The sequence below is a fragment of the Phalacrocorax aristotelis genome, chromosome 10 (genome assembly GCF_949628215.1).
Source record: "Phalacrocorax aristotelis chromosome 10, bGulAri2.1, whole genome shotgun sequence".
NCBI lineage: Eukaryota > Metazoa > Chordata > Aves > Suliformes > Phalacrocoracidae > Phalacrocorax > Phalacrocorax aristotelis.
The window spans coordinates 5,840,777-5,855,680 of NC_134285.1; the positions used below are offsets into that span (position 1 = coordinate 5,840,777).

The window sequence follows — 14,904 nt, forward strand, 5'->3', positions numbered from 1 at the left end:
AGTACCTTGTGGCTCCACCAAGACACAGAAGTCACAATGTATCTGCCTGTAGGATCCCATTCCACATCTGAAGCTGTATAGTGTTCAGCAATATTCATCATGGTGCAGTCAGACGTATCAACAAATGCTAAGGCACCATTCATGCTGCAAAAGCAAAAGAAGACAGCTTGTTTTGCACACTATCATAGCCTGTGTTTTTAAAAGCATTTCACAAGCTGCATCTTTACAACTCCTCACTTGAAAGACAGATTTTCACAGCAACCAAGAGGCAGGCTCATACTGCTCTCTGTTGCTAGAAAGCAATGTGATGAATAAAAACAAAAATCCAAGTAAGAATGACACTTGTTTCTATGTTCAGTCACCCTTAACCCATTTTACTTCTGTTCCTGAAGTCACAGTGAAAACATATTATAGGCAAGTTACAGCCAAAGATTAACAATCATATGCTTAGACACCTTTGGGTAGTGAAGACAACATTTAAAGAGAACATTATTTCTAGGATGAACAGCAGCACTTGTCTGAAAGCATGTAAAAGCAAATACTACTCAACTGGTTAGTAAAAATCATCTTCACTTGTGCCAATGTGAAAATTTCTTGATAACTCTTCCACAAAACGGCTTTGTCATTAAGATGTGTCACCCGTGAGGAGGCACAAGACTATGACAACAACAAATGCATCGTAAGAGCCACATGCACGGTGCAAATTGGATTAGCTGAGAGTCAGTATTTAACTGGAACCACTGAAAAGTGTTTCTAAGCATCCACTTTTCTGTTGAAAATGCATTCTTCATTTATGTGGCAAAAATAGCAAGTAAAAGTTACAAAGGACTAAGCTACATCATGAAATTACATCTTTTATTTGCCTTTGCTTTGCAAAGCTGTGTCAGGATTACACAGTAATGCAACATTCATGGAGATATCAAACACTTCTTGATGAGTGTAGCCTTTTTCCTCCTTAAAATGAACGTAATGTTCAGTAACCTGGGCAATACTCACCTTCTGAGGCCAGCCAACACTACAAATTGCCCTTGAGGACTCCAGAATATCGTGTTTGCCTGCTGTTTGTCAAACGTTTCTAGAAAGAAACAAGACAAATTCAGAGTAAGACCTCAATCCAACGACATCAATTAGCTCACAAGCTGTCAACTGCATCCATTCCTCAAAAGACATTTCTGAACTCTGCAAGCAAGTACTAACAACAGCCCTTAGGCTCTGCACTTCGAAAGACAAAAACACCAGCACCAGAACACCCAAAGCTAGCAGAAGAAAGAGGAGATCAGAAGACCCCAACTTGGGAATAAATTTTATCTAAAGTGAGCCAAGTCTGTGCTATCACCTCGCATGAACTTCCCAATGCCACAAAATTATTCTGGCTTGGAGGCCTTTTATTCCCAGACCCTGGACTCATTCAACATGAAAACAGTTTAACTGTCACCAGAGTTACATTTCTAGAACACAATGTCAGGCAGAGCACCTATTGCCATCCACCACAGCCAGCCACAATTTTGAGTTTACTGCCATCTACGGCCAGGCAAAATGCTCAGTATCTGCACTTTTCACTTGTTTTTCAGTCACTTACTTATGAGTTCTATTTTCCCATTGTTTTTAACATGGTAAAAGGAAACTGAAATTCGTGGAGTTTCTCCATGCAACACAGCAAACTTGCTTCCATTTGGTTCCCAAGCAAAGGCTATGATGCTTTCTGTAACAAAAAGAGAGGGGTCAAAACTCTGTCAAAAGACAGTGCAAAGCTTTGATTTCAAGCAGTTATCAAAGACGACGAAGACACTGAAGAGAGAAAGGGAATTCATCAGTTAACACTTTGCCATATAGATTATCTCTTAAAACACAGCTTGATACGGCAAATGCAGGGAATTATGGGAAGGTGTTTCGGTCAAACAATGGCTCTGAAGCCTCCCATCGTCTACTAAATACACTCATTATCAGCCCTACCATCTTTATTAGTAACAGACTTTCAGTTATGTCATTTTTCAAGTCAGTCACAAGCATGACTAGCTTTCTCAGTTTTACATGGGACACCCTGCAACACGGCTGCTGTAGCTCCCATCAAAAGAGTTAACTTCCTAATTATGTCACGTGTTGAAAGGAATTTCTAGAAGAGGCTCAAGTGTCTACTCAAGAAAGTTAAAGGTCAAAAGTAAAGAAATATTTGGCATTACCTTTCATTTCCACCACATCCACCGGCACCTGTTTCTCTCTCATTCGGAATATTTCAAAGTTGGTCACTACTCCCTGTAAAGGCCAAGATCAGCTCATTATCCAGCACAGAAGCAGCAGAGCAAATGATTTTATTTGCTAGGCACAGAAGGACAACTACACAATTAGCCTGTCAGGACGCAGGATGAGAGACAGAGTCAAGATTTGTTTCTTTAATGAGAGCAGATAAATACGGTATGCGTCATTACCAAACACATTCCAAATTTTTCTGTTCTGATAAATAATTACTGAAGAATTGTACAAAAGCATTTGTTTCTTTTTAGACTTACGAAATTTAATTAAGACAGATAAACATACGGCACATTATGCAGCACGTCCTACAGGTTGTTCAACAGCTGCTTAACAGCGAGTAGGAAAAGGGGTGAGGCATATAGCTCTCACCCATGTGCACGATGCCGCTGAAGTAAAGTAAACCTTGGATGCAAACATTACATACATTTTGCTCTCCAAATGCCTCAAATTTGGATGGAAAAATGAAAAATAGCTTTGAATTAATATAATTTAGACAGTCTATATTAAAAGATAATACTATAAGAAAATGAGGTGTCAGCTTGACATGGAACCAAATTTTATGAATATAATCAGAATTCACATACCTGTGTGCCTTTGGGAGTCCTGTCCACCTTCACACACAGGTAATCCCCGTTCTTCTGCCAGTGTAGTTTACAATCGACAACATTGAACAAATTACGCACACGAATTTCTTGTCTAGAAGGCAGCTGCATCAAAGTCACTCTTGCTGGGATGTCTTTGTCCTCAGGCACCCAGAAAGCAATTATGTTACCACCTGGAGACCATGAGAAGTCTCTGCAGGAAGAAAGTTAAAAATAAAAATATGGCATTTTAATTTTTAGTTAGAGATAGTACAAGCAGAAACCATCTTCATTATTATATCTGAATGTTGCAGACAAATATAAACTCTCAGTAATAAAGACAGATACAGACAAGCAACTGAGGACAATTTAATAACCTTATACATATCACACCAAACCAGATTTTTAAACTGCTATTTAAACTTGCTATATGACCAATGTTATCAAAACAGTCCATTTCATGAAAAAGTAGAGCTTACAACCAGTGTAAGCGCCAAAGACCCAAGAAACAGGCTGATTAAACCAATGAGCAAAAAAAACTCTATATTAAATTACACTGGAGACAATCTTCTTGCACCTGGCTGCACTTAATGTTCTTGTTGCTTTACAGATAGATACCTCAAAAACTCCCACAGGAGTCAGCATCTGTTGTGCAGATGCACACACAAAACCAACCCCCTTCCTTGCCAACCGGCAGTATACAGCACACTGTTTTAAGCCAGCAAACAAATCTTGTTAGGGAGATATTCCCCAACAAACTGCATTCCAGTTTGGTTTTGTAGACAAGGAACAGGACTACCAAGCTACACCCTGGATTAAGCAGTAGCACAAAGAGGAGTTCAAAGCATGCAAGCTGTCAACTGTGGACACCAATAAATGGAGATTTTCCATTCCTTTTTGCCAGTTTGTCTAATTTGACCACTTCAGCAGTCTAAAGATTCCTCTCACCATAACAAAGCTCCAGACACAAAGATTGCAACTAAAGAGAGTTGTTATCTTTACAAAGGAATAGACTCACCTTATCCCATTGATTTTCAAGCTTTTTTTGTCCAACAAACCCATGGACTAAAAGAGAGGGAGGTAGAGAGGTGTGAAGTTAGTAATATTCTTAGATTTACACATGTACCTTCTACTCTTATTATTAGAGCACATAAACTAGGAAATTGTGTACAGTTTTCAGAGATCCTGTATCCTTATTTTTTATTATGAACATATGTATACCACAATTACAAATAAAATAAGAACTGCTGCACAGAATTAATGAGTACAGCAGCCTGAATTATAATGAAAAAGCAAACTGGACTAGATTAGGCTGCAATTTATAGTGTGTTTTGGGTACTTTGGCATCCACCTGCTATTGAGTGCTAGGAGGCACCACATAATCTTGATCCTATTTACTCTTGTAAGTAGTATATTGAGCTGTCTAGTCCTAGAAGCGTGGTGTGAAATCTACTGTCAGACTCAGCTAAAGTTTTTCACCCAGGAAAGAACAGGACAAGAGCAAATGGGTTTCTCCCCTTTTAAGTCCAGCTCTAGAGCATATTCTTAAAATGTATCCTTCAAAATAGATACCATATGAAAGACTGGCATGGTAATGCCATAAACATTACGCAAAAAAAAAGCAAGAACTTACAGGTGTTTCATAGATGCTGAGCGTATCTGAAGTCATGCGAGCAAAGAATTTACCATCATGACTCCATCTAAACAAATGAAAAGAAAAAAGATTATTAGATAGGAACTGCCTTTTTATTAAGTGAAGTCTGGGACTCCTCTCCAATTCTCTTTCTCAACCTACTTAAAAATAGGCCAGTGAGCCGAGTTTTCACAGTGGAATCCTCTCTTCTTTTGTCCAGTCAGAATATCCCAGACAATAATAGCCTGAGGGTCATCTTGCGTGTCCATCAAAGGGCTGAAGGTCACTAAATACCTACACAAAATAAATAATCAGTTTCACTATGGAAACTTCATCTAATACGTCAGTACAAGCAAGCTTTCATCCAAATAATATTTAACTACAACACACTTTCAAACAGCAGTTTCTCTAATGGGATTTTTTTGAGAGGAGGGGAAAGTAAGAACAGCATGATAAATGGGGAGAAAGCTTCCAAGACACAGGATTTCTCTGGCATCCCTCTGGCTGAAGACTCTAGATTTACGTGCAAGTCTTCCCATATTGATGTTTAAAGAAAGGGGAACTTGCCAAATACACTGTTACCTACTATATAATTTTGCCACAAGAACATAATTGGTTTTGAAACTAATGTAAATCCACTGACCTTAGCCAACCTGAACTACAGGTATGCTAGACTTCTCCATTTAAAGATAAACAGTCTCTCTTTAATACAATAAAAGATAAAACCTAATTGCTTCCAAATACGTTACTTGAAAACTAGCAAAACAAGACACACCTCCACCCTGAAATTATTTCAGCTTTCTCCAAAGAGCTCTTTAATGTTAAAGAAAGTTTAAGGAATTCATTTCAGTACTACAGATTCGGGAGGATGCTACTCAACAGAAACTTTTCAGAGAACTAGAAATTTAACACTGCAGACATCCCATCCAACTAAAGAGGTAACAATATGGGATAACAACATCTTTGAGGAAAGTTGTCAGCTTAGTTTTGTAGACCAATTATTCCAGATCATGTTAAGTATCTTTCCTGAAGTCAAAGAAAAGCCAGGCAGAGCTTCACTTATTCTAAGAAGGATTTATGCATGTAAAGCAAGACTTCCAAAGGCAAAGGAAAATGGAAGACCCCAATGCGTGTGCTTCATGCTTTTGATCCCTTAGCCCAAACAAATGTTACACTCCATACCTTTCACAGGGCGAGAAGTCAATAAGCTGCACTCCCTGGTGACTAAACCTTTGAATCTGCTTGAACTTCTCTCCACCCCAAAGTGCGATGCCTCTCTGGTGGAACGTAGCCAAGTAGGTACCCTTTGGGGACCAACGTACATAGGTTTCTGTCCACCGCTGGATTGAAAAAGAAAAAGTATACACAAAGGTTGAATTTCATGCTGGATTCCTACAGGGGAAAGAATTATGTGTGGCTTGTAGCATCGCATTTTGCAAATCCATTTACTGAGTGAAGATCTCAAGATACCCTGGACTAGTTATAGAGTTTAGTTTCATGCGTATAATGCACAGTACTTAACCTTCAGGCTGAGAACCGTCACTTGAGACCTTTTCAACTTACTGATCACCAAAAACATTTTCTAGGTACAGTGACAACCTTTCTGTAGTAACAATTAAACCCACCCAACAGGCTTGGGTTTCCTTGTAGTCTTTCAGCCCTGGTAAGAACATATTCTTCTCAGAAGTAAGGGTAAGTATTTAAAATTTCATAACAACAATACAGCTCTTGACCTTCAGCCAAGTTAGAGAGGTTTCAGCAGTATAGACCTGGGCCAGTGACCCTTGTGATGAGCAAAACTACTTATCATCCCACAGCCAACTTCTTTCTACTGTAACGCATAATGGTTATTACAGAAAATGCTTCTGGGTACCAACAGTTCCCAGCAAGTCAACTGCCTGCAGCAGACAGGCACACTAACTCTCCCTTTTATATACTCTTACCAAACCAGCTATTCCGCTTTAGCACCTCTGCGGTTGGCAAAAAGCAAGTGATCAGAAGCAGCATACTTGAGCACACACTCAGCTCTAATGAATAGTACTCCTCAAACTCTGACTTTGCATTTTCAGGTCTTTCTGAATCACCTATAACATGCAGATAAAGGAAACTAATAGGCATCATGGACCAGCTAAAAAAACAAAAAACCCACTACATCAAACAAGTTAACTCCACATTTGTTTTACCTAAGCAGCTAAGCCTAATTCTAAAGGAGGTAAATTCACTACTCCTCTTCAAAAGGAAGAAAAAAGTATTGGAGCAACGGGGAAGAATTAAAAAAAAAAAAGAAAAACCTGAAACATCATAAAACGACTGAGACTGACAGTGTATCTGCAATGTACAGCATTTCCAGGACACTCACTGCTCTGTCCTCAATTTGAACTGGTTCCTTGATATCATTCCAAAAAATGGAAGTCCGGTCTCCTGACTCAAAGATCACGCTGTACTGATCCCTGCAATCAGGATCTTCCAACCAGTATCGGAGATTCCCCTGAGAAAAACAGAAGCAAAAAGATTAGTAAGTCAAAGGCTAAGATGACAAGTTCCCCAAATTAACATCTACCCAGCAGGTGGAAGTTAGTCTTACACAGGACATGCAACTGGAGTCTTACCATTGCCAACACATTTATAAAGTGAAATTAAATAATCCAAACTGCTGGTTACTGGAGGCTAAGAGAACAGATCATAAAAAGGTGGACCTTCAAGGTGGTTTGATGATGTTTAACACTTCTTGCCTAAAATAACTTAAAGGGCTTTTTGGTGGTTTTTTTTTAAAAAAACAAAACAAAACCCTATCCCTTCCTCCACAGGACTTATTACAAAGCCAGTGGTAACACACACAGAAGTTTGCCTCAAACATTTAAAAATATAAGATGCTTTCAAAATTCTATTTTCAAATGACTTGTGCAAAACCATTATTTACTCTAAAGTTTTGCCCTATGTGGAACTACTAAGCAGAACCACCAAGTTCTTCCTGTCACTTCATGACAGTAAGAGCGAAGGAACAGGAGCACGTGATCACTACTGCTACTTATAACACTATTAATGCAGTGCTTTATTTTCTTATGGACACTCCAGCAATTAAGTATTTGTTTCATATTATGCTGAATGTTCTTTCCACTTCTCAAAAAAAATCCTTACCAAATCCTTAAATGGCTGTTTCTCAGGGATTTCCCATTCATCACTGATTGTCATGTACCTGAAAAAGCAATTTGATCGGTTACACTCTGTGTAGGCACTCTTGATTAGAATCCCAAAACCTACAGGTACACACAACAGCTGCACTCACTTATCGAAGTCTGTGAAAAGGTTGACTCTGAAAGTGTGCTGTTTATCCAGTTTGTATCCATCTGCATTCTTCACAGCATCCACTGCATGAGATGGAGACATGTACTCCAGAAATATGTACCTACAATGGAGGAAGACAAAAGTAGGAAGTCATCAGTGACTACGCAACAGGCTTCTAACAACAACAAGAAAAAAAAAGCAATGGGGATGAACTAAGAACTCAGCACAGAGCATCTACAAAATAACTTCTTGTCTTGTCCCTAACCGATTAGGGTCACAAGCAATCTCCATTTTGGCCACAGGCAGGTATACACTTTTTAGCTCTATGGGTTTGACCTGAATTAGTCTAGCCCATCTACAGAAAGGATATCAGTTTAAGTGATAAATGCAAGTTCAATGCAACACAGAACAGTGAGAGCTATTAACAGGCAGGTTAAGTATGCAGCTCTTTCCAGCTGAATAACAGATGATGTTTAGAAATTGTAAATCTTGCTGTCATAGGCATCTCAAAGCACAACTCTTGTTTTTCAGTGACATCAAATATAATTCAGCTTCCCTCTCACCACTAACACAACCTAGCTTGTCACCCAGCAGACTTAAAATGAACAGTATCCTGAAGACCGTCAGACACTGCCTGAAAAGAGAGGCATGAACATAAAGTAATTTTCTCATGCTTCTCCTGCTGACCTTACAGAACCAACAATCCCTCTACTCCAGAAAACCCACTTTTTTATGCTCTATAAACTATGGATTCCTCCCAAAGCCAGAAATATATGCTACTCCAACCACAGTAACAAGACTCAGTAAAAACTCATATTTATCAGATTGATTTTTGCCTGATTTCTCTCCCTAAAATTTTCTTTCCCTTGACCTCTCTTTGGACTTGATCACTTCTGGTTATCTTTATTCTCAATTTCAGATGCTGCAATTAACCAGGAACAGGGCTCAAAAGTTGGCAAAGGGGAGAAGGGTCCTGGAATGGGCTTGCTGAACTTATGGAAGCTGGAGTCACTAATGTAAGCATAAGCACCTGCACCCAGAGACAGAATATTGATGGTCCATTTTGCAATAAACTGTACATCCACTGCTACTAAGTATTTTAACTAAAATAGACCTTTAGCCTATTTATTAGCCATGGCAGAAAATTAACAAAAAACCTAATTTAGTACTGCACAGACATTTGTCTTCCAAACCTCGCTAAACTGTTTCCATAATTAATCCCCCCTGCCCATTGTAGCTTAATGAGCAACTAAGCTTCTCAGCTCCCTCAGGAACTTCTCTCTGTCACTGAGCCTAGATGTCAGGATTGTACAGACCAAGGTAGAAGAAAGTGATGAGCATGACTACAAGGTCACCAAAAAATTTGGCCATAAAGTATTGACACTAATAATCAAGGGTAAGTCAGAGCAGTGTTTCAACCCTATTTCCAGTAGGAGTTGTCATGACTTACCCTTTTGTCTTCCCATCTGCTTCTGGATAAAATTCATTGATAATTTTACCAAACTTGGAAAATATTTTGTGGATGACATTCTTCAGTTTCTCAAGTCGGTCTGGTCCAACCTGGGGAACATTATCCACGACAATTACAGAGTCAATTCCATCTGCTTCCTGTGGCCGATCTTTCAGTACATCACCAAGTAATTCTGCAAAGAAAAAAGCATATAAGAAACTAAGGCATCAATCTAAATCTAAAGGAGGAAGACAGAAAAATGAAAAAAATAGTGGTAGTAAGAGAATGGGAAAACTTCAAATTTCAGGAAATTTCAAGAATCATTTAAGAATCTTGGTAGTGAATGAACGTTCTATCAGAGAAACAACTGAAGTGAATGCACAACACTCCAACAGCACTTCTTTGCTAAGAGGCACGATTACACAGCTTCTTGGCAAACTTCAAGCAGATAACTCTTGAGGTCTTTCTTAAAGAAATACCTTACATCGAGGATGTCAACACTTGCAGTATTAGCTTGTTTCAGGAGTTGGAATTGGCTCACTAAGTCCTCAGAATTGACGACAGAGCAGACAACTGTAAGGTTTACTACCCAAGCTCTGACTAGTAGCCTTGCTCAAATTATAACCAAATGACTTCGATTAAAAAAAAAACCAAACACGTAACATGTACCCCCTCCCCTCCCCCCCCAAATTACATGAGTTTTAGCATAATTCAAAGCTATCTGCCATACTGGAAGCTCTGCATGTCTTAGCATCACTATAATTATGTTTGAGAACTCACACTCTCTCTAAACCTTTAATTAAACACAAAAATGAAGGTCTAAGACAAGACACTTAAAGGCCATATTTAAGCACGCAGCAAGTGAAGACAAGCACACACCTTTTCATACTCTGGCTATTCTTCAACCATATTAATTCCCCTTTCCTATATCATCTTACAAGTTTTGAGAGTAGTTGCTGGTGGGATGGTTTGTTCAGTCCCTGCACCGTCACCTTCAAGCTTCTTTTTGCTGCGAAGTGACTGTTTACAATACGATTGAAGCTTCCCTTACATATAAGGGAGAACATTCAGAGTGCCTGTAACTCTGCAGCTGTGACTTGGATACCGCGCATTGAGATGAAAACAGTTAAAAAGTACAGAGCACACCTACGAGCTGTGCACAAAATCAGGAGCTTCAGCAGCAATGCTGCATTACTTTTATGTGGTAGGCTTCTAGACGTACGTAACTTTAATCTATTCCTCAAGTCAATTCTATTAGCTTTCTCTGTATCCACCAACTAAACCCCGCTGGTAATGTACGAATTTAAACATGCTTCTCAAACTAACATTACCTAACTACTGCAATGTACTGACCTGTAGATCCAAGAAGAGACAGAAAAATTACATCAGTGGTTCAGTCCTCAGTGGATTGAACTAGAATCTCTAAAGACAAAGATATCCAAACACACTCTCAAATAACTTTAACCTAAGATTATTTTTAAACCTTTCCAGGAATAAAATCCCACACTATCACTAGCTTTCCTGTTCAAACACACCCTTCGTAGTTCTTGTCTAGGTTACTGTTCATGGTGCAATTGGTCATGCCCCTGCAACTTATTATAATACAATAATGCAACCGTGTTAAAGAATCACTGGTTAGAAGTGGCAGATTATTTCTGGTTTATTGATATTTTTAGTTTTGTGTACTTAAAGGGACCAGAATAGACATTCTGCTAACAAAAAAGCCAAATGTGCTGAAATGAATGGCAAAGTTTCACACATGCCACATAAATAGGAAAAATACACATCCATATCTGCAGTAAGTTTTAAGCTTATGCAAAGATGACTATAAAATGTAAGACTAGACAGAAAATAAGTGCATGCCACTATCCTTCTAAATTAGAATATAAAGGTAAAATTTGGCAAGTCAGACTACATGCAGCATTCACAAACCAGGGGGAAAAAAACCCCAAAACATATAGAAACATTTAAAATATGAGAACAAATGACAAAGGGTGTTAGATATGTTGATATCTCAAAGACATTTTTACAGAGTTTTGCTAGTTTTGGAATTCTAGAAACTCCAGCAGACTGAAAACTGGGGGGGGGGGGGAAAAGTCAAGCACAGGAGAAGTTCATAAAGAAACAGAGTACAGATATTCTGATAGCACAAAACCATACAGATCACTGCGGACGATCAAAAAACTTGACAGGAATATAGAAGCACCAGTCCCAATAAGCACAATCGCAGGTGATAACACCTTTAAAAGCACTATCTGGAAGAAACAGGTAGGCAAACAAGTAGAAGGAAAACGGAACATACAGCAAAAACCTGACTTCTTTCAGAAGTACCGCAGTGGCTGTGGGGAATCACTCCACAGACAGTATTGTACCGCATAGACTAAAAGGGCTTTAAGTTATTACCAGAGGTATTCTGGACCACCTTCCCCTCCTTTAACTTTTTGCTACAAAGTTGAAAGCCGACTCAAACTGTTACAGACCCAGAAGAGAAGAACACAGCTGACTGCTGCAAGTTAGCTTCCCAGTATATACCGGATCTTAAGTCATTCTTCCAGGAGTAAGCCATTCTCCAGGTAGCTGATGATACACTGAAGTGTGGATAGGTAATCACTTGCCTTGGATTTAGGACGCATGCAGTGAAGTGTCTGCTATGCCTACAATGATGGTAAGGATTGAAAGGAGGAATTTAAAAATCTGATATTACAGTAAAATAACAAGTAAATCTCTTATTTACCCTATAATCCCATATCTTAATTTTCCCTGCATATAAAATAAAAGCATGTCCCAAAAGGACGTTTCCACACACAAAAAAGTACACATAAGAAAGTAATTTTTTAGGCTCTGTTAGTCACTTTTTCATAACTGCTTCTCACGAAAGACTTTGCAGGCCTACAGACAAACCAAGGAATGCATATTTAGATTCATGTGCAAGAATACAATACAGTCTTGATTCACTACAGGGTAACAGTTTAAAGACAAATACCTATATTGTTCCATTTCTCTACCTTAACTCAAAATAGTGAATAAAGCAATCTTCAAAGGGTAAGAAGCTGGTTTAGCCAGATCTTATTCCATCCACAACAAAAGCAGGGTGTGGTGGGTGCATGGCTATCTTCAGCTGGCAGTATTTTACAGACTACTATCATTATCTGAACTAAAGCTTCATTGCACCTGAATGGTCATCTGACACACCCCTTCTGCTTGAACTGGGATCAGCTGTTCTGCCATGCCAACACCATTCTGGGGAAAAATAAAAGTAATGCATCTGAGATAGTCCAAGCCTAAAGTTGGTCCAGATCAAAGGTGTTCCTGAAGATGCACTGAAACAGGCTGGGCTCAGTGACACTGGACTGCCTTTCTTCTCCCTGGGGAGCCATCAGGATAAGGGGAAAGGAATGAGGAAGCTCAAGGACTAACACACACACACAGATGGAAAGCCAGACCGGCAAGACTGACTAAACTTAAACCCTGTAATTCAGACACTAACACTGTATATTATTCACACAGCTAAGTAGTTAACCAAATTAATCCTTAACAATAAAACAGGCGAGAATGGCAAATATGCCTAGTTTCTGAATAGACAGAAATTAATATAATAATCCTAGATGTAGACAAAGTGTACCACAAGACACTTAACTAGACAAAAAGAATCCAACTATATGCTTGCAGACAATTTTGCCAAGGTCTCTCTAAGAAACAAATGTACAAGTTCAAAGAGCTCTAGAGACTGCTGAATTCATACTATCAAACGCTTTCTTAACCTAAGATATTTTCTGCCTTTTTATTAAGCTAAGCATGGGACTGGAACACTAGAAGGCACATCTACCCCTTGTATTCCACCGCCAATTGAAATAACCGACTGGCTTACAATCATGTGCTTCAAGAAACATTTCTCCAGTTCTGATACACATAACATAAGACCTTACAACATATAGGACATATATATGTATATATGTAACATATACATATATGTATATAGGACCCTATAAAAGCACACATGCTAGAGCAAGTATTGGCAAAACAAGTACTTTTGCTATTCTGAGAACTGAGATGATTTATCTAGAAAGATTTACCTGAAAAACACTAAAGCAGAGCTCTAACCCCTGTATGCCAGAACTAGGTATTCCCATAATAATTGATGCAGTCACACAATGGCTTAGCCATTTTAAGATGGTCAACATCCAACCCTTTTAAAAAGGGCCTGAGTTTGAATTTCCAACAGCCAGAAATAATTTTTCCATACTTTCTTGTCATAAAGTACCTACGTCACATCTTCATGGGCAGTAACTCTTCCCAAACCCGTAATATTTCACTCTAGATGCATAGAAAAATATAGGACGATGAAATCTAGTTTGTAAACATCTGGTCACCGATTTAAAACTTCTGTTTTTACAGCCGAATTTGACTAATGGAGGCAAACAGAAAGCACGCAGGTCGGTGATCCCACGTTGTGAGGGTAGCCCACAGAGCAATACTTGAAGTTTAACAGTGGAGTTAAGAACAGCTATTAAACAGCGTCGCCCGGCGCGTAGATACGCCAGAAGGCGGCTCGTTTCGGAAACGCCGCTAGGATGAGGATGGATACTCAGCACCGCCAGCAGCCCCCCGCCACGGCACCCCCGGGGAGGGCGGGCTGCCGGGCCCGCGGGGCCTCGGAGGAGCGGGGCCGTCCCCCGCGGAGGGACCGGCTCTCGGGCCGTCCTCCCGGGAGAGGCGACCAGGCACCGCTCGGACACATGGCGCCCCCCGACAGAGTCACAGGGTGCACCGCACCGGGCTATAACCGCACCGGGCCGGCGGCCCCCCCGCGCTCGGCCGGGGCCCACGGCGGGAGCTCTCCCGCCACCCCGCGGCCCCTCCCTTCCCCTCACGGCCGGCCCGACCAGGCCCCGCCGCCCGCCCAGCCCGCACCTTCGTCGCTGATGTCGTCCACGAAGTCCTCGGGGTCGCTGAAGGAAATCTCGTCCTCGGGCTCGGCCGGGGCGGCGGGCGCGGCCTCCCCATCCTCCTGCGCCGCGCCGGGCTCGGCCGGCGGCTCGCCCTCCGCCGGCGGCTCGGTTTTGGCCTCCGCCGTTGGCTCGGCCTTGGGCTCGGCCCCGGCCGGCGGCTCGGCCTCGGGCTCCGCCTTCTCGGGGCTTTCGCGGCCGGACGACGGCTGAGGCGAGGACGACTGCGGCCGCTGCTCGGGCTCGGTGGCTGCGACAGGCTCCTCGGCGGCGGGCGGCGGCTCGGGGGGCCCCGACGGTGCCTCAGGCTCGCCTTCCTCCCCCTCCTCCTCCTCCTCCTCCTCCTCCAGCTGCTGTGGCGGCTCCGCCGGCGGCGGGGTCCCGTCCGTCTGCTCGGTCTCCTCCCCGGGCCCCTGGGCGTCGGGCGGCGCGGCGGCCGGCGGGCTCTCCTCGGTGTCCTGCATGGGGCCGCGGCGGTGCGGGACGGGCCGCGGCGGTGCGGGACAGGGCCGCGCGCTCCCGGCTCGAGCGCGACAGGGAAAGGAGCGGGGGAGGGGTGGGGAGGCTCCTACCGCCGGGCCATGTGCGCCAGGCCCGGCAGGCCTCGCGCGGCGGCGCCTACCAACTGGCGAGGGGGGGCTCCCCTGCCCCGCCGCAGCCTCTGCCTAGCGCCACCCTCTCCCCGCTCCACTCAGAGGCAGCTGCCGTCCCCTTCGCTGCCCGCTCCTCACTCAGCCAGTGGCGGATTCCGCTCCTTCT

General features: G+C 42.0%; 1 protein-coding gene across 1 annotated transcript in view; it reads right to left on the bottom strand.

Annotated features, from left to right (window-relative positions):
* Positions 1 to 14,727, bottom strand: part of EIF3B (eukaryotic translation initiation factor 3 subunit B) — a 20,420-nt gene extending 5,693 nt beyond the window's left edge. The window contains exons 1-14 of the mRNA XM_075104873.1: positions 14,111 to 14,727; positions 9,200 to 9,392; positions 7,751 to 7,870; positions 7,603 to 7,660; positions 6,824 to 6,952; positions 5,647 to 5,804; positions 4,627 to 4,758; positions 4,465 to 4,531; positions 3,850 to 3,896; positions 2,835 to 3,045; positions 2,181 to 2,253; positions 1,580 to 1,702; positions 997 to 1,075; positions 6 to 144 (exon numbers count right to left, since the gene is read on the bottom strand). Of these exons, the coding sequence (XP_074960974.1) occupies positions 6 to 144; positions 997 to 1,075; positions 1,580 to 1,702; positions 2,181 to 2,253; positions 2,835 to 3,045; positions 3,850 to 3,896; positions 4,465 to 4,531; positions 4,627 to 4,758; positions 5,647 to 5,804; positions 6,824 to 6,952; positions 7,603 to 7,660; positions 7,751 to 7,870; positions 9,200 to 9,392; positions 14,111 to 14,609 (2,028 nt within the window). The 5' untranslated portion in view covers positions 14,610 to 14,727. The remainder of the gene's footprint in view (positions 1 to 5; positions 145 to 996; positions 1,076 to 1,579; positions 1,703 to 2,180; positions 2,254 to 2,834; positions 3,046 to 3,849; positions 3,897 to 4,464; positions 4,532 to 4,626; positions 4,759 to 5,646; positions 5,805 to 6,823; positions 6,953 to 7,602; positions 7,661 to 7,750; positions 7,871 to 9,199; positions 9,393 to 14,110) is intronic.
* Positions 14,728 to 14,904: the final 177 nt, after the last annotated feature.